Source organism: Cynocephalus volans, chromosome 6 (assembly GCF_027409185.1).
Source record: "Cynocephalus volans isolate mCynVol1 chromosome 6, mCynVol1.pri, whole genome shotgun sequence".
Lineage (NCBI taxonomy): Eukaryota > Metazoa > Chordata > Mammalia > Dermoptera > Cynocephalidae > Cynocephalus > Cynocephalus volans.
In genome coordinates, this window is record NC_084465.1 from 700,568 (window position 1) to 719,195 (window position 18,628).

General features: G+C 46.0%; 2 protein-coding genes across 3 annotated transcripts in view; both read left to right on the forward strand.

The window, feature by feature from the left end:
- Positions 1-2,911, forward strand: part of ESYT2 (extended synaptotagmin 2) — a 92,453-nt gene extending 89,542 nt beyond the window's left edge. For both annotated transcript variants that reach the window (XM_063099500.1, XM_063099501.1), the window contains one exon: positions 31-2,911. In XM_063099500.1, coding sequence (XP_062955570.1) covers positions 31-76 — 46 coding nt within the window. In that variant the 3' untranslated portion in view covers positions 77-2,911. The remainder of the gene's footprint in view (positions 1-30) is intronic.
- Positions 2,912-16,247: 13,336 nt separating this feature from the next.
- The window catches only part of NCAPG2 (non-SMC condensin II complex subunit G2), a 57,707-nt gene continuing 55,326 nt past the window's right edge, over positions 16,248-18,628 (forward strand). Inside the window, exons 1-3 of the mRNA XM_063100276.1 lie at positions 16,248-16,320; positions 16,755-16,902; positions 18,174-18,290. Of these exons, the coding sequence (XP_062956346.1) occupies positions 18,213-18,290 (78 nt within the window). The 5' untranslated portion in view covers positions 16,248-16,320; positions 16,755-16,902; positions 18,174-18,212. The remainder of the gene's footprint in view (positions 16,321-16,754; positions 16,903-18,173; positions 18,291-18,628) is intronic.

An 18,628-nucleotide genomic window follows, 5' to 3' on the forward strand; every position in this document is an offset into this window, starting at 1 on the left:
TGTTTTTTGCTTCCTCCTGTGCTTCCTCAGGTATGACCTCACGGAAGACGGGGCGAGGCCACAGGTGATGACGTAGCCACACTGGCGTGAGGCAGCCTGCTCAGTGTCTCTTCCCCACCTCTCCTCGCACACATCCCCTCACAGACGAACCAATGTTATTTTTATAATTTCATGTATTTTTAGTTATACATACCTTATTAAGTTTTATAAAACTGTTGCCATTTTAGGCAAATTTGGCCAATATTATTGTTAAATTTTGTATGTTGAATTTCCTCTAGTATTTCACCAGTTATTACAACGTGCGGTAGGATAGTAGTTAATTATTATGTATGTAAAACTCTGTCAGTCGTATCTGCTAGGAAGCAGATATATGTACGTGCTTTATTATTGCCTTGTTTTATATATCACTGAGCTGCACTATGCCATGTAAATAGACTCTATTTTTTATAATCTCTACATACTGGTTTGAATTGAGAAGAAAATGGATCAAGGAAATATGTATTTTCTTCTAAAACTTATTAAATTCTTGTGACAAATAATCATTTTCATCTTTGCAGCAAAAAGTTCTCAGTGATCTATTTTGTGTTTTCTTTTTAAAAAGAAAAACTGAAAGATTATTAAATGTTAGTATATTTCTGCCCATAAGTGATAAAAAGAAGTATTCAAAATATTAACATTTTCATAGGTACAAAGATATATTATTGAGAAGTTAGTTGAAGGGCTTATGAGGAGAAGTGTTTTATAACTGAGTCATATAAAATATTAAGAGAATTATCATGATTCATAAATCACTGTATACTAATCTGAAATTTCTTGCATAAAAATGAAATGTCTTAAGTTTATTTTTAATTGCTTGTTGTAACTTATTCATGCAAGAGTGCACAGATACATGTGTCATACTTTTCCTGAAATATAGGAACAGACTTTAGCAGTTAAGCTGTGGTATAGTACTCGGTCATGAGCTTTGTCAATTGTCAGTGCTTCTCCAGCCTGTAAAGAAAAAAAGGTGCACGTTGTCATTACAGAGGTTGCTGGAGAGATCAGGAAGAGTAGATAGGTTATGGCATTAAAAACTGACAGCTCGCTCACTGGCCTGTGAATGTGAGGAGAACCTAGCTCTCCTCCTGCGTTGGACACAGCATCTTTGAACAGGAGCTTTGTGATATCCACCATCAGGACCGGAGGGACCCCACACAGCAGGGCAGCTGTCGGTTTTAAATAATCATTTCCTGGGTTTCCTCACTTTACTCCATGACTGACCTTAATATTGGGATATTGTGACACAATTTTTATTTTGGAATCTGTTTTTCTTTTTAGATTATTAAAGGCATGTTGTATATACTCAAGAGTCCCCAAACCCTCTTGTGAAGTGAGGCTGTATAGCAGCATCATGAGCTATGCAAGTCTATAAACAAAGAGTACACATATGCAGAAAGATTTTTAAATGTATATTTTAAGCTGTATGATGAAAATGACTTCCTTAACCATGTGAACATTTTCAAACTATGTATAAATATATTGGAGAACATATAGCTTTGTAATTGGATTTGGAGACCTACCTTAACTCATTTCATGGAACTGAACAACTCACGGATAACTCACTTGACCAAACATACCAAAGTGCCTGTGGTGGATGCCATTGTTACTTCTGCACACGCCCCCTCCAGCAGATTTCAGTTTTGTTTCAGTCTGTAACTTACACTTGAGCCATGGGTTTGTTTATCGTGGAGTCTGTAGACCAGTGTATCTCAGTGTCTCCTACTTAACACTTCACTCGGAAGCCTCTTTATAGACCATTTCCAATGTCAGCGTACAGGATTGATTGTTCAGAGGAAGTTTATGAATACGGTGATACACACATGAACATATATGCACACAAAACATTGAACTATAGTGTGTGAGTAGCATGAGAAAGACAGGTAATAACTTATCAAATCTAGTTGCTTACCCATGGTATTAGATTTTTTGAAGGTTTATTAAAAATTAGGTCTTTTTTGAAGGGCTTCTGTCATAATCTATGAAAGAGAAGAAATACTCATTGAAATTTTATCATGGTAGTAATTTTTACTAACATCCTAATAAACATCTGGGTTTGTTCCCCATTTTCTTAATCTTTTTAATTTGTATTTTACTTAATGGAATGTTTTATTTAAGCAGTTTGGTAAAATAGATAAATTATAGATACAAAGTCCAAAGGAAGCCAGTTCAGCAGCACAAGGCACTGCCCTCTTCTGCGCAGTGGTGCTGGGAGAGCTGTCACCCGCAGGGTCTGAGACCTCCAGTAGCTGTCCGCCGTCTCTTCAGAAGGAAAGAGAGGAGACGGATGATTCTAGGGCACTCAGGTCCCTCCCAGATGTTGTCCACATCAGGCTATACGCTTATCACTCCAGGATGCGGGTGACGGAAAACACCCTTGGGTTGTTCTCTAAATGCTCATTTTTAGTTTTTAATAATTGATTTATCTGGGAAAAGGGAACTTCAGCTTTTCTACTTTGCGCCAAACCAATGGAGGGAAAATTAACTTCGGTGGATTTGAAGTGTTGCTCTGTTACCTTGTACGTGTGGGTTGCTGTCTTGTGCCTTAAAGTATGAAGGTGTTTTTAAGCTTCAGATTAAAACAGAAGCCTGTATCTATATTTACCACAAGTTATATTCTGTACTATGAGAATTCCTTTTACAGATATTCTTTATCAAGGAGGCAGCCCTTTTTCGAGAACCTAAGCCAAATGCAGATCTGTGTGTATAGCTTTGCATTTATTCTGTGGATGCTACATTAACTCCAATTCTAGCTACATCACCCACTGCAAATGGAGAACAGCAGAGGGGTTTTAAATTATAGAATGTCCTTTTTGTTCAACTAATTTTATATGGCAATGCATGTATTTATTCAATAAAATTTTATGTTAGCTCATTTGTGATTTGTTTTTCCTTTGTCTTTTGAAATGAAATTTTTAGTATGGCATCAGATCGTTTGAAAAGCAGATAGAGTATACTGTTTGTATTTGCTATTTGTAGATTCTTTTTTTCAGAACGACGATGTTAGATCATTTGATATTACTCCTGTTTTCCCATCTTAGCTTATTAGACTCTGAGTTTTGAGCACAGCTCTTCTGAAGGATAATCATGCGTGGGAAAGCAGACTTTAAATGTACTTTATAACCACAGCACTGAGAAGTCATGATAGGGAGACTGAGCCTTTGAACTTGTGTTTAAATTCATTCCTGATGACAGGAGTCGATGTGAGTGGATACCGTGTAGCCTTTCTCTCCGCCTCTCTGCATTTAGCACTGTTTACTTCTTTTCTCTTTGCATAAGTGCCTTCTTTCCTTGGCCTCTGTAGTGCCGCCTTCTCTGTTTTCCTTCTATGTTACTGTCTGTAACACAGATTTTGCTCTGGTCCCTTTTTATTTTTAATCTGTGTTTTTTTTAATACCATATGCACGGTCCTAGTTTCTGTCACCAGTGCGGACTTCCCTCTGAGCTCAAGGCCAGTCTGTCCAGCTGCCCTGTGTCGGCTGTCTCACTTGGAGCTCTCCCATTATTCCCTCCTGTCTGTCTGTGTCTCCCTCTCGGTGCTTGAGTTGGAAACCTGGACAGTATCTGATGCCTCCCGCTGCCTCACTCCCCATATGCAGATATCAGGTCCTTAAATCCTAACTTGAGACTACATCCACTTCAGCCACTGTCTCTCAAGTCCACGCCTGGCACAGCTGACCCCGGTGATCAGGCTTTAGCCCCCCTGCCACTCCCCACCCCCGTTCACCACACCACAGAGCTCTCAAAAGCAGCCCTTAGCTCATCACGCTACTGCTTTCCAGTGCCCTTTGAATGAAGACCAGGAGCACATCATGGCTCACAGGCCCCGAGACCTTCCCAGCCGTACTCCCGCCTCCTGTGCCCCACACCACTGTCCCTCAGCCACGGTGGCCCCTCTCAGCTCCTCAGACTCCTCACACTGCGCCTCCCACCCCAGCACCTCCACGTCTGCTCTTCCCGTGACGCTGGCCTGACCGGCTTCTGCTTCCCTTCACTTCTCAGCCTGAAGTTGACTTCCTTGGGTGTCCTTTACCAACACGCCCCCATCTAGATTCAGTTTCCCTGTTCCAGGCTCTCTTAGCTTACTTTCATTCTTCACAAATAACTTAGTTACAACCTACTTTTATTTAAAACTTTCCTGCCTAGACTGTAAACTCCCAAGGGTAGAGATTATGTCTTATTTAAATTTTTCCCAATGGCTTATCATTGTTCTTGGTATGTAGTTGATGAACCAAATATTTGTTGAATAAATGATGAATAAAGTTTGGCAGACCATAAATAACATTCCTTTGTTTTAGCACGTTTTCATCCAGTGAAAGATAGGCACCTACTGACAGTTGTTAGTAAAGACTGAAGAGACAGGTACTGATGAACATAATACAGAATGCTATTGAAAAAAAAGCCATCAGTAAATTATCTGAGAAAAAATCGAGGCATAAAAGTGGAAACAGAGCCGGGGAGTTTGCCTTTACTTAGTGTTATTCTGGAACTCCTGAGAAATACAACATGAAAAGAAAAAGATTGTTTATAAATTTTTACCAGGGAGAAAGTCGTTTTCAGATACAAAATTGTTTACCTGAAAAACCCAAGAAAATCTGAAAAACTTTGATATAACAAGTATTTAATAAGGGAGCTAGCATTACAAGTATTTAATAAGGGATCTGTACATAAAAAATGTACAAATCTCTATGTCTTTTATGCTGATGTTAATAGCTATTAGAAAATATAATGAAAAAAACCATAGAGCAGCTTTAGAACCTTAATAGCAGTGAAAGCCAGCAGCTACTGGGAGGGTGAAGAATGGGTTATTGCCTCCCAAAGAGTACTGTCCCCAGAGGATTGACACTGTTTGAACTATCTGACTCCTGGGAAAACCCCTTCTCCAGGGTGTTTGTCAAAAAGCGGGTGGTAATTGTTTAATATTGCAGCTGCCTGAGGCAGTGACACCAGTTGGGAAAAACAGGAGGCTGACCAAAGCACTTTAAAGGAAAACCTGGGAATGAGACATCCAGAGAGAGTTCTGAAAAACTCCTGGGGATCTGGAATGACCTGTAAGAGTCCTGATCTTGCCTCTGGCTGGCAGTAAGGCTCTGTGCAGACAGGAAATGAGGGCTCGGGCAGAGCTGCAAACTGCACACAGGAATGCAGAAGACACAGCCCCTCAGTAAAACATGGGAGACGAACTGGCTTTAAAGAATCACCAAATAAACTAATGAAGCAGAGACTCCGGAGTCAGCACATGACAAAGAATAACAGCTTTTAGAGAATTAATCTGAGAAAGTTACTAAACAAAAAGCAACAGTTAACAACAAACATCACTAACAACAAAGCCCATGGGAAAAGGGAGAGATCTTATTTACAGAGTTGCCACTTAAAATAACAATTTTTAATGTCCAGCTTTCAACCAAAAAACCATGAGACATACAAAGAAACAGTAAAATATGGGCCACACACAGGGAAAAAAGCAGTCAAGTAGAAACTGTCCCTAAGGAAGTCCAGATGTTGGACTTAAAGCAGAACTCCTTAAATCAGCTATTATATGTTCAAATAAGTAAAGGAAACTATGTCTAAATAACTAAAGGAAAGTCTGAGAATTAGGTCTCATCAAAATAGAGAATATAAATAAATTACAGAAAGAACTAAATAGAGATTCTGGGATTTAAAGTACAATAAGTGTAATGTAAAATTCACTGGAGTTCAACAAAAGATTTGAGCTGATGGAAGAATCAGTGAACTTGATAGATAGGACGATTGAAATGATCCACTCTGAGGAAGGAAATGACGGGCCCAACACACAACGGGAGTTCCCCAAGGGGAAAAAGGAGAAAGCACCGGAAATAACATTTGAAGAAGTAGTGGGCCCAAACTTCCAAATTTCACAAGAAACATTACAAATTAAAGAGGCTCAAGGAACTCTAGGATAAACTTCAGAAAGAGCCACACTTAGGCACATCACAGTCAAACTTGAAAATCGAATACAGACATAGCAGCTAGAGAAAGACTCACCGCGTGCTCCTGCGTAAGCGCATGCCAGAAGCAGAGGAATAACATGCAAAGTGCGGAGAAAGACTCAGCCAAGAATCCCATCTCCAACAACGTCTAAAAGTGGAGGGAAATTAAGGCATGGTCAGATATTTTAAAAAGAATACTAAAGGAATGCATGCCACTTTTTTGTTTTTGCCTATGTTTACGGTTGGTCTCTAAAAAGAAATATCTCTTTATAGACATTCCCTACTGTTTCTATTTTGCAGTGTCTCTTGATTCTGGGAAGCAGTGTGGTCCAAGGGTGTAGACGTGGGCTGCAGACAGGGCGCCCTGTTCAAACCCCACCTCTGCCCGCATATGACCTGGAGCAAGTCACAGAGCTCTGCGCCTCCTGTTCTCCATCTGTAGAGTAGGAATAGCCATAGTGCTTACCTGAAAGGTCATGTTTAGGATGAAATGAGTAGCAGCTGTAAACTGTTCAGGACCACCTAGCACACAGTGTTGGGAATTGTTAGCCATCGTGTTGTCCAGCCTCTTCACTCAACTACAGACTAAGTGTGGTGACCTCTCTTCCTCTCCCACCAGTTTAGGACGACAACACAGTGTTGTATTTTCTCTTATACTTAAATGATTAAGGCGTGCACCTCACCAGCCTAGTTAGCCGTGTCTCCCCCCTCTCCCACCCAACCATCCACCCCCACACGCCCCGGCTATTCTGCGTTTCCCAGCATAATCCCCCCGCCGTCCTGAGCTGCGTGCTCCTCTAAGGGTGGACCCCCTGGTCTCCAGGCTACTCAGTCTCCTTTATTCTCCACGGGACAGGAAGGCAATACAGTTTATTATTATTATCCACTGTAGTAACAAATACAGAAATGTGCACAAATCCTGATTTTACTCCCTGGATAAATTTTCACAAACTGAGCACACTTGTCACCAGCCCCATGAGGACGCGGTGGAACCTCAGCATCCCAAACCCCTTCTCATTCCCCTACAGCTGCCACCCCCACCCACCAGGGTATCCCCGTCCTGACGCCTAATCCTGTAGATTAGTTTTGTCAGATTTTGAGCTCTGCATATATGGAATCATCATGTGGATTTGCATTTGTGTCTGGCTGCTTTTATTCAACATTATATTTGTGAGAGACTAGTTAGTGTCTTTTAACAAGGGTTGAGTGAGGACTGGGTGAGGGAAGCAGAATACAGAGAGAACTAACCACTGATGCCAGGATTGCTACTTTCAGACCCCAGAGGCCCAAATCAGGCCAACCTCTGGCTTAGCACCAAGCCTATGTCCATGTCCACACCACCTGCCACAAATGTGTCCAGTGTCTTCTGCCTGGGAAGCCAGACCTGCAGGAAGGAAGGACTTCCAGGCCCACAGAGAGACCTTCCCTCATTCCAAGACTCACTTCCCTAATTTTCTTTGGCAGAAGTAGTCTCTGACCCCTGAACACTAGTTCTCATCGGAGGGAGGCTTCCACCAGCACCAAATGTGCATGCTTGCCCCCGAAGTCCACATAGCGGACAGCACGTTTTCCAAAGCCCAGCTCATTCTTGTTTCAATAACTCCATGCAGTCACCCCAGATCGGGCCAGTTCCCCAATAGCAATCCCAGTGCAGGTGTTCACTGCTCCTCCGGCCTGTGATGGAGAGATGGCGGCTACATCTCACGGATCAGACATCATCACGCTGGTCTCAGGTCCCGGTCTCTCATGAGAACCATCACACACAGTACACATAACACATGCACAACACACACACAATGTGCATGTGTGCAATACACACCACATAACACACCACCCACAATACGTACGCATTACACAGCACACTGCACACCACACAACACACACAATAACACTATACACATTTTGGTATTTGAGTGAAATTTTTCACACCTTTATTTTCCAACTTTGTGTAGTTTTGTTTTAATTATGTCTCGAATAAGATGCACATAGCTGGATTTTGTAATTTTATCCAATTTAATCTTTTTTTAAAATAGAGGTTTAATATTTTTACATTAGTTATGATTAGTGGCATATTTATACTCATATCTATGATCTTACTTGATATTTTATATTTACCCTTTTTCTTTGCTTCTTTACTCTTCTCTCCTACCTTCCTTGGATTAATAGAATTTCGTATATTCTCTTTTCCTCTGCTGCTTTGGAAGCCCGAGGTTGTATTATTTTAGTGGTTACTCTAAAGTCATTCAGTATCTGTCCTTCTAATAAACACAAAGGACCTTAGATACTGTAACCACCCGATCTTTTCTCTGTTTCTTTTTCTTTTTAAAGATGACCGGTGAGGGGATCTCAACCCTTGACTTGGGGTGGTCAGCACCGCGCCCTCCCAGTGAGCCAACTGGCCAGCCCTATATGGGATCCGAACCCATGGCCTTGGTGTTGTCAGCACCACACTCTCCCGAGTGAGCCGCGGGCCGGCCCTCCCGATCTTTTTTCTTGAACAGTTTTAGTTCCATGCTTTTTCAATGCAAAAAAAAGGGTGGGGGGAGGTATTTTTTACAGAGGTTATCCATTATATTTACTGATGCACGTTAGCAGTTTCTGTGTTCATTTTTATTTTTTGTTTTCTGTACCTCCCCTTGACTTAACTTCTCTTCAATCATTCTGTAGTGAGGGCCGTGGGGACGAGCTCTGTTGGTCTTTGTAGAATTGAAAACGTCTTTTTTTGCCCTCTTCCTTGAATAATTGGTTGGCTGTTTATAAAATTCTGAGCAGACAATTACATCACAATTCTTCCTTCCGGTCTTTACTGTTGATGTTTGTTCTGTTTGTCTAAACTTAACACGTCTTCGGGAATATGTCTTTTCTCTCTGGAAGGTTTTAGGCTTTTAAAATAATCTTAATTTCTACAATTCCACCTCAGTGTACCTAGGTATGAATTTATCTTAATTCCTGTCTCTGTTTGGAGTATTCTATCAATCTTGAGAACCACATCTTTTCTCAGTTCTGGAGAATTCTTAGCTAGCATTTTATTGTATATTTCTTTTTCAGCAACTCCTCTGGAACTCCTTGTAGAGTGCACTGGAGCTTCTCAATTGATTTTCCAATGCTTATTTTAAATGCTCTTTCATTTATATTATATCGTACTATATTATATTTTATGTGCTGGGCTCTGGTCGAAGTCTTCAGTATTGGGTTCCAATTCACTAATCTGTTCTTTTATTTTTCTTCAGTCTTAGAGCTTATCTCAACTATTCATTTTTTATTTCAAGGCTATACTTTTGACTTTCAAAATCTATAATCAATTATGTTTCCTAGCTACCTGTTCTCATTTTATTCTTGCTTGTTTTTGCTTGATAATTTCTTGCCTTTTATGAATGGATGTAAGTTCTTTATCTCTTAGAATATCCTAAACATAATTATTTAAATTATTGGTCAGAGAATCCTAGGTCCTATTCTGATTGTTAATTGTGTAGTGTGGAGCAGCGTCCACCTGTGGCAGTCCCCAGCCAAGCCCCAGCGCAGCCCATGCGCACTAACTCCACCCCCCCACACACAATTTGTTTACAGAACCACCCCCAACTGGTCCTGGGGCGAGGGGAGCCTGATTCCATCATTCTGTTTTCCCAACACGTGGTCTCTCTTCCCTGGTGTGATGTTTGTTCCTGTGTTTTGAGTACTGGCTGGGAAGTCCCTTTTGAACGGGAGGCCTCTCTCCTTTCTCCCGTTCCTCCCTCTCTTCTCTCTGTGCTCTTTTATACACACATACACGATCTTTGCCCTCCTAGCCCCTGGTTGAGAGCGAGGTCTTTTTTTTTTTTTTTTTCCTGGCTGGTAAGAGGATCGCAACCCTCGGCATGGTGCTGTCAGCACCACGCTCAGCCAGTGAGCGCACCGGCCATCCCTATACAGGATCCGAACCTGCGGCCTCGGTGCCACCAGCGCCGCACTCTCCCGAGTGAGCCACGCGGCCGGCCCGAGAGCCAGGTCTTAAAGGACATTTCGAGACTCCCATTCCTTGGTGGTATTTGAGATTTTGACACAGCTTCTGCTGTGCCCATGAGAAAGAGACCTGACACGGCTGCTGGTCAGGAGTATTTTTCTTGGTCTCCTTCTTCCTGGCCCATTGCTCTCTATAAACTGTACCATGGGCACCAGGTTGATGGCAGTTTTTCAGCTTCTTTCCTGAACAATGCGGGTTCTGCCCTGGCCTTTAGTGCAGCTGTGAGCCCAGAGCCTGATCTCTGCTCCCTGTGGGGTGCGCGGAGCCCTTTTGCCCCAAGGATCTGCATTCCTGGCTGCACCGTGGCCTCAGACCCCTGCTCTCTGCGTTCCTGCTCCGTTTGTGCTCAGGGGCCCAGCTATGCATACTTGGCCTACTTCTCTATTCCTATCTTGTCTCCCATACTGTTTGGAGCAGAGGAAATAAGTGGGTGGAAGCCTGCCTTCACTAGCTGTTGTGACCAGCGTCTTTACACCTGCCACACGTGTGGGAGCAGAGCATGGATGGGGACTTACCACAAGGCCAGCTGGGCAGCTTCTTCTGTGGCAGGTGACTGAAGCCTTCTGTCAACTCAAAAGGATCCTTAATCCCAACGGGTGTTGCTACAGTCTCTGCGAATACATTTAGGCTTTTAAGCCCTCAAGGCAGGATGTGAACCAAACTTCATCCATTTCTGTAGAATACTGTACAAATTTAGAGCTGGAAGGAACCAGCTAGTTATTCTGGCTCTGTCTCTCAAATATGAAGATGATTTGCTTAAGGTCTCACTCTGGGTGTGGAGACAACACACCGAGAACACAGCATGTGTCACAGGCTTACAGGAATGTGAAGTACTTACTGGGATAATTTCTCCCTCTAACCTAGAGGTACAGCCACATCTCAATCCAACACAGTAATCACCATAAATCATCCTTATAAGATTAAATGGGTTGAAGGCCCATTAACTTCAGTTATTATTTTACTAAACTGTGCCTCAATATCACAAAAGTCTTTGGGCCAACCTTGAATTTAGTTATTCAGTAACAGTCAATAATGATAGTTGCTTCACTATTTCATGAAGGAACTTAACAGGAAAATAGCCAGAGGAGTGTAGGATAGACAGAATATATGCAATAAAATTAGAAAAGAGGGGAGATGGCTTTTGTTAAATTGGATAAGAAGACAAATCTCTGAGCTTTATAGGATAGATGTTCTTAAAATTTATATTCCTGGAAACGGTTACGAAAGGCAAGTCTCTTAAGTAAAAAGAACACTATGAAAGAACTCTGATTTCTGCCCAAGGGTCAGGGCCACATATTCAATAGAAATCATGAGTAGATCTAAGGAAATATGAATGGTGCATCTGCGAACACGCAGGACGAGCCGCGCGGCCCGGGACCTCCTCTTCCACTTACTCTCCACGCTGTGACTCTGCTCCTCCTTTAGCTGCGCTGAGTGCCTCCACCAGGGCCACCGCGTGCTGTCAGACCCCGTGGACACGCATCCTTCCATCCATTCACGCCATGGGCGCCTGCTGTGTGCTGGGCGCTGTGCCGCTTTGCAGGGTACAGTCCTGTGGGCAAGAGACACAGTCACCAAACAAGACTGTAAGTAAATATAGAATTAGACACTGAGAAAAGTGCTTTGGCAAAGTCGGGGCACTCCGAGAGTAGGTGGGGGTGGGGGTGCTGAGATCGGGGGCTCAGTGCTGGAGGACAGGACACTTTGGCTGGGATATGGAGGGCATGTGAGGTCCCCCCAGGAGGGCGATTGAGTTCACAGTGGGTGGAATAGGACAGAGCCGCTGGGCGAGGAGGGAGCCGTAGGACCCACAGGAAGGCCACAGCAGCTGCAGCCGAGGCGGCGGCCAGGGCCTGGGTGCCTGGGGCTCAGCAGGACCAGCGGGATCACCGTATCCTACACAAGGAAGGAGCCCTGGTGGGTGTCAGCAGGGGCGACCGGTGCGGCTCCCAAGGACAACAGACTGTCCCAGGTGCGTTGTTAGAGGAGGCGGCAGAGGAAGAAGGCAGCAGGAGAGGGGATCTGTGAGCATCCACAGTGTCAGCTTCAGACGTGGGCCTCTGGCCCATCCTGGGGTCACTTTTGTGCATGGCATGAGGGAGGGTGTCAGGTTTTTCCATACCTTTCTGGCTGTTTCAGCCCATTGCAGCGTAGTACTTTTATTAATTAGCTACTACCCGAAAGGCCTGTGTGCTCCCTTTATGCCAACACCAGGACAGCCCTGGGGCGGGACAGCTGCACACGCCTAAGTCCATCCAGGTGACCCGACCAGAGCCGCTGCTGCCCTGATGGGGCGTAGAGGGGAGGCGGAGCAGGAAGAGACAGTCTCAAGCAATCGCAGCCAAAATATCTCTATTTTGCATGTTTTTCCAACAGGTACGACTGCCCGGGCACATTGTTAGGGCCCTCTTCGATGTTCTGTCAGTAAATTCTATTATCTTCAGGTTAAATCCGATTTCATTTAACCTTTGCAATGGCCCTATGAAGTAGGGGGGTTTACACCCTTATTTTAAAGATGGAAAGACACTGAAGCTCACTGTGGAGATGGCTGAGATTTCCTGGCTGGGTGGAGCTCGAGCCTGTGTCCAGGGTGCTGTGCACATGCCCCCTGCTCAGGTCCACGTTCAGGGGAGGCCGAGGCTGGCAGTGGATCAAGAGCATGGATGGACCCTGCTTGCTGCGAGAGCCTCTGCTGGTGGTGCATTCACTAGGAACAGGGACGCGCACGCAGCACGTGATCTGCAGTTAGTGTGTGCTGGAGCTGAATGTTCCTCAGCATCTAGTTTACTCTGAAATGATCAGTGATTCTTCTCATTCTTAATGTGCCATGTTTTTGAAAGAAAGTGAGCCGAGATGCCGGGTACTGTTCAAGCTTTATTAAAGGAAGAAGATCTGCTGGGCTGTGCTCAGAGTGGCAGGCAGCCCAGGGCTGCCCTGGAAAGGGGACAGCACCAGGTGGGGTGGTAGAGCTTATGTTGGTATGTTGGTGCCAAGAGCTGGGGGATGCCATCGCGGAGGGCCGTTATGCTAATGTGGGTCGGGGTGGAGAACTGCGTCCTTGCAGAAGCAAAAGGGGTTTCTGTTTAAGTCAGGAGGCTTCTTGTAAAGGGAAGGGGGGAGGCAAGGGGGTGGGCGGCACCAGTGTGTACTTGGGCTTGTCCAAAGTGGCGCTGGTGATGCTGCAGATCTATTACTTTTAAAGCCCTAGGTTAAAGAATCCCTTCAGGCATTTTTAAAGATTCATATTTTATCCAGTTGGCCTGGGCAGCCTTGGGCAGTCAGTGGTGGTGGCAATACTGCTCTAAGGTGGGGACAGCTGTCAGAGCTCTCCCAAGAGGCGGGCTCTGAAGAAGCATGTTCCTGGTGCACTGTCTTTCTGTTGCCCCAGGGTTTTCTCGGAGATGCAAATCTGTATGCGTCACTCGAGTTCTTAAATGCTTTGGAGACTTTGTGTTGACCTATTGAATAAACCCAAACTCTCTGGTGGGAAAGAGGGGAGGGGTGGCTTTGGACAACTGTATTTGGAAACTGCTCCTATTTCCAGTCCCGTCCCTGCCAGTCCATGTCCCAAGGCCGCACTTCTGTGGCCTGGGCACTCGTGCCAGTTCAGATACTTGTGTCTCTGCCTGACAGGTCCTTCTCTCCCCCAGTGGCTGGCCCTGTCTCAGCCTTCTAAACCCATGCTTCTGGGCGCACAAGGGAATCATCTGTAGGACTTAAAAACCAACCCCCTGCATCCAGCCCACCTCCAGAGATTCCTACTTGATGGGCCTGGGCTAGGGCCCAGGCTGGGTTTTTTCCTTTTTATAAGAACTGGGTGATTCTGATGTGTGTTCAGGGTTGACAGCTACTGTTAGTCTGTTTCAATATCGTTACCTTATGAAGGCTCTGACCCAGGAGCGTGGCACCCGCTGCCCCATGCGGCCGTCTGCCCAGGTGCCCAGCCTGCTGCGCTGCCAGCCAAGCTTCCCTTTCCCACTCCCGGTTAACTGTGGTCTTAATCCCAAGCTTGGCATCTGCATCAATACTCATGCTGGCAAAGTTTTTATAGCAGTTTTATTGAGATATAATTTTATTTATTTTACAGTGTCATAAAATTTATCCCCTTTTATGTATAAAACTGAGTGGTTTTAAGTATATTCACAGGTTGTGCAACCGTCTAGCTTTAGACCCGAAATCGTTAGTAGTCCCTCCACATTCCCCTCTCCCCTCAACCCCTAATCTACTTTGTCTCTGTGGGTCTGAGAACGGTCTGGACATTTCATATAAATGGCATCACACAGTGTGTGACGTTTTGTGTCTGGCTCTTTCACTGCTACAGTGTTTCGAGGTCCATCCTTGTCGTAGCGCATGTCAGTGCTTCATTCTTTTTGTGGCTGAAAAATACCCCATTGTATGAATAGACCACATGTTTTTTGTCTGTTTGTCTGTTGATAGACATGTGGATTATTTCCACTCTTTGGGAAACTTTGAGAGGACAGTGACCGTGTCCGGCACTGACCTCTGGCTTGGAAGGATGCCAAGGAGGCCCCTCGCCCCATCGTCCAATTCTTGGTTGTTGTGTGTTTGGCACGACACAGGACATCAGCATTTTTTATTTTTTACTTGTGCCACTCAAGTTTCCTCTTTTTCCATACATATTTTATGAGACCAGTGTTACCTAACCTGTAAACGAGGATCACCTGGGGACACCCGTGCCCGGCTGTACATAGAAGTAGACCGTCTTGTTCTTCCTCTGAGTTGCCTACTGAGGGGATGCGCTTGACTCAAGGCTGCCACCCTGGCTCTGCAGCATCTCCCGGGAAGGGTCCCAGCAGGACGATGAAGGTGAGGATAGCTCACCTCCCCTTGCCACCTTCGTCCCTTCACTCTTCCCAAGATCATCTCTTGAGGCTGTGTATGCAAATTCCATTACATAAAGGACAGGGGTAATATTAAAGAAGGATTACAACCCAGGAGGAGAAAGGACGAAGCTTGTGCTAGACAGGCCCGTCCGCAGAGTCCACAGGGCTCTGCTCTGCTCTGGGCACACGCCGGCTCTGATCCAGCTCGCCCCTCCTCTGTGTCTCCATCTATTCGTCGAGTGGACACACACCACGTGGTGCTCCGACGATCAGGACACCCAGTCTTCCCCTCATCCCCTTCCCCGAGTGTTTCCCTGAGCGTGGTCATTCTGTCTGGGGCTCAGCAGGACATGCCGCAGGGCTTGGTGACCCCAGTTCCCAGGGGCATGGGCAAGGGTGGGCTTTGAGCTCCCAATTACTCTGTTTTCCTTTTCTTCTTGTACGTGGGCGTCAAACACCCACATTTCCCATGTTCGAACTCTTACGTTCAGGGACCGTACAGTATAAAACCACAAAATGGAAAGAAATGTTTCTGCAGCTGTCTCCTATTCAGCCACAAGCCTCTCCCCCTTTCTCGGAGTCGGGGACTCACCTGCCAGGCAGTGTCCTGTCCAGCTGTCTTCTCTGTCCCTTCTGTGGGATGGCCGGTGGGGACGGAGAAGCCCTGCATAGCTGCCGCACGCTGTAGGCTTTGCCCAGAATGGCTTTGACACACTAATTTTACTTAGGGCTCTGTTAAGTTCCTAGCCCATGACCTTCTGTTGTTTTAGCTTATTTTCCCAGTTCAAATTATGATGATTACATTGCAAATTTTGCATTTTTCTGTCCAAGCAGAAAATATTTCTGGAAGGATTTTCAAGACGCTGGTAGCAGTGGTTTCCTTTGGAGAGGAGAGCTGGAGGTCCCGGAGCCATTTGAACCGTGTGATTGTGTCACCTGTGCTATACAGAAGAAACTAAATGTTTAAAAAGCTGATATTATTTTTATCAAAGACATCATTTTAGCCACGTTTCGTACCTTTCAGTCTTAGTTTTATGTCGTTTGCTGTGGGGCCCAGTTTTAATTCTGTAAGCCTTCTGGATAACCACATCGTGAGGTTCTAGGCACAGAGACCGTCTCACACCGCCCTCCCCCTCCACCCCTCTACCCCGCCCCCTGCCCCTCCCCCCCCAGGACGTCCGGGAGTTGTCGCAGGGAGGCGGCGGGACACGCACGAGCGCGCAGGGGAGCATCGCGCGTGCACGGGGCGCGAGGCCGGGAAGGCTGCGGAGCCGCGCGTGCGCGGTCGGTGGGGCGTGGCAGAGCCGCTGGGCACCGCGCCCGAGGCCACGCCTAGAGGGCGGGGCTTCTGTGGGCGTGTGGGCGGGGCACATGCCCAACTCTCGCGAGAGCGGTGGTTGGTGACGCGCGGCGGGCGGGGCGCGGCTCTGGGTCGGCGGGTGCGTTTGAATCTGGTCCGAGCGCGGGAAACGGCGGGTCCCGAGACGAGGTGAACGCCGCGCGCAGGACGGGGCTGGGTCCCGAGCGGGGCCCGGGACCCAGCAGGGGTCGGGCGGGCGGGCCGCGGGGGGGGGATCCGGCCTCTCCGCCCTCATGCGTGGGCCGCGACCCTCGGCACGGCCGGCCGGCGTCTTCTCTGAGGGGACCCGGCGCTGCTGGCGACCCCGCCTCGAGGAGAAGCCCGAGCCCGGGGACAGGCCTCGGAGAGGAGCCCCCGAGCTCCGGAACCGGAGACGGGCCTCGGAGAGGAGCCCCCGAGCCCCGGACGCGGGGAGTGACCTCGGAGACGCCAATCCCTGGGCCCTGGGCCTGGTTTCGTGCCTCTGGTGCTGTCTGTAAGGAGGGAGATTGGGCGCATTGTGGGAACTCAGGCAGTGAGGAGGCGACAGGCATTTCTCCGTTCTAATGATCGTCTTCATTCAGGACCAGACCTGTGTGAAGAGCATCCTGACGCCGGGACGGATGACTGGGTGGTGAGATGACCCCTCACCTTGGAAGTAGCGTTCTGACCGGACGGGGACGTCCTGTGCAAGAGACATAAGGTGGTGCCACTTTGAGAGATAGACTGAGTGTAAGTTGAAAAATTCTCCCTTAGAAAATTACAGTCACTGATATAAGAGAAAATGAGGAGTGTTCCGATGCGTCTGGCCGTCTGGCAGTGGTGGCTACCAGGTGTTGCACCAGCATGCCAAAGGGGTGCCCTGGGCAGTGGGGCAAACGAGAAGAGGAACCAGAATTACGAAGGACGGGGAGGGTCCGCAGACTTGCTAGTTGAGGATGTAAGGTGTGCTTGTCGCGCCTTATTGGAATGTGGTTTATTTTTCTAAAATCATCAATTGGTACTGGCCGTTATCATTCGTCATGTTTGTTGCTGGCTGCCTCCCCCACTTTTTTGGTCAGTAGAAAGTTATAGTTCATAGGTCAGCCACGGACGAGGAACGAGGCGGCCATCCATGCCTCAGTGTCCCTAGTGGGGAGCCATTCACCTGAGGCTCCTTTTTACTTCTTTTGGTAGATGAAGGATTATGTATTTAAGATGACTCCCTGTCTCAGTAAGTACTGCCATCGGTACCAGTAATCTTCATATTGCTGTATTTATGTCTGTGCAGGTGGTTTTTATTTATTTTAAAGTGAGGGGGTTCTACTGTAAATGTGGTCCATCATTTGCTATAACTTCATCTTTAGGTGGGTGGATGTCTTTGGAATCAGGCACCACTAGCACCAGCTGGTGTGGATGTAAAATAGGGTTTCCTGGGGAGATGCAGCAGGCAGGAGGTGCGTAGTCCTCTGAGTTCTCATTACTGTGCAGGGCTGGGGAGGCGGGTGCTGTGGTTGGGCTTGCCCAGTGCACAGTCTAACAAGCTCCCAGGTGGCCCCAAGGCCACTGTTCTCCATCTCACTTTGAACAACAAGAAGACGCTAAGTGGTGTTTTCTTGTTGGAGGAATGGCACTTTAGAATTTAGCAGCTGGGATCAGTCTGTTCCTGTATTGAACTAACTCAGCTCTGCCTGAGCCAGCATCTTGCTGAGGTACTGAAAAGGGAGAGAAGGTAAGCTTCCTGGAGCCATTTGCATCTCTCTTTCCTTAGCTGGTAACTTCATTAACAATTGGTAATAACATATTATTGATGTTATGTTGATAATATCCTCAGTAAAGAACATAAGTAAATTATTTTTCAGATATTATAATTTATTTCACGTTAAAATATTGTTAGGAACTGTCTGCCATAGGTGGTACAGGAATTTTCTTGCAGTTCTTGTTTGTTAATACCAAGGAAAGGTTTTTGTAGGAAAAGATTTATTTGCAAATGTAAGTTCCAGTATGATTGTGTTTTCCACTAGGATTACGAAATAAATGCCATTTGAACAGTTTCATCTGTCATGGAAAAACGTGAGACATTTGTACAAGCTGTGTCTAAGGAACTGGTTGAAGATTTTTTGCAGTTTGTTGAACTTGATGTAAGTTTTATGTTTTAGTTTTATTGTGATCTTGCTTTTAATATAAAATAGTGTTCTAAGATCATTATGTTTCCAAATGAAATGTACTTATCACAATGAATCCTTAGGGAAAATGTTTATTTACAAACATAAAACAAAGATCTTTATACTCAAATAGACCTGCTGATGGGCTCAGCTCAGATGTAAAAGATAAACAGAAGTTCACCAGTCAAAGGGGCTTACTGGGGGAATGACCGTCTAACCGAGGGGCCTACTCTGAAGACTAGAGAAGGCATGTTGCGTTTGCACTTGAGGCTCAGCAGGCTAACGTGTATACATGTCAGGTGAGGAAGGCAGGG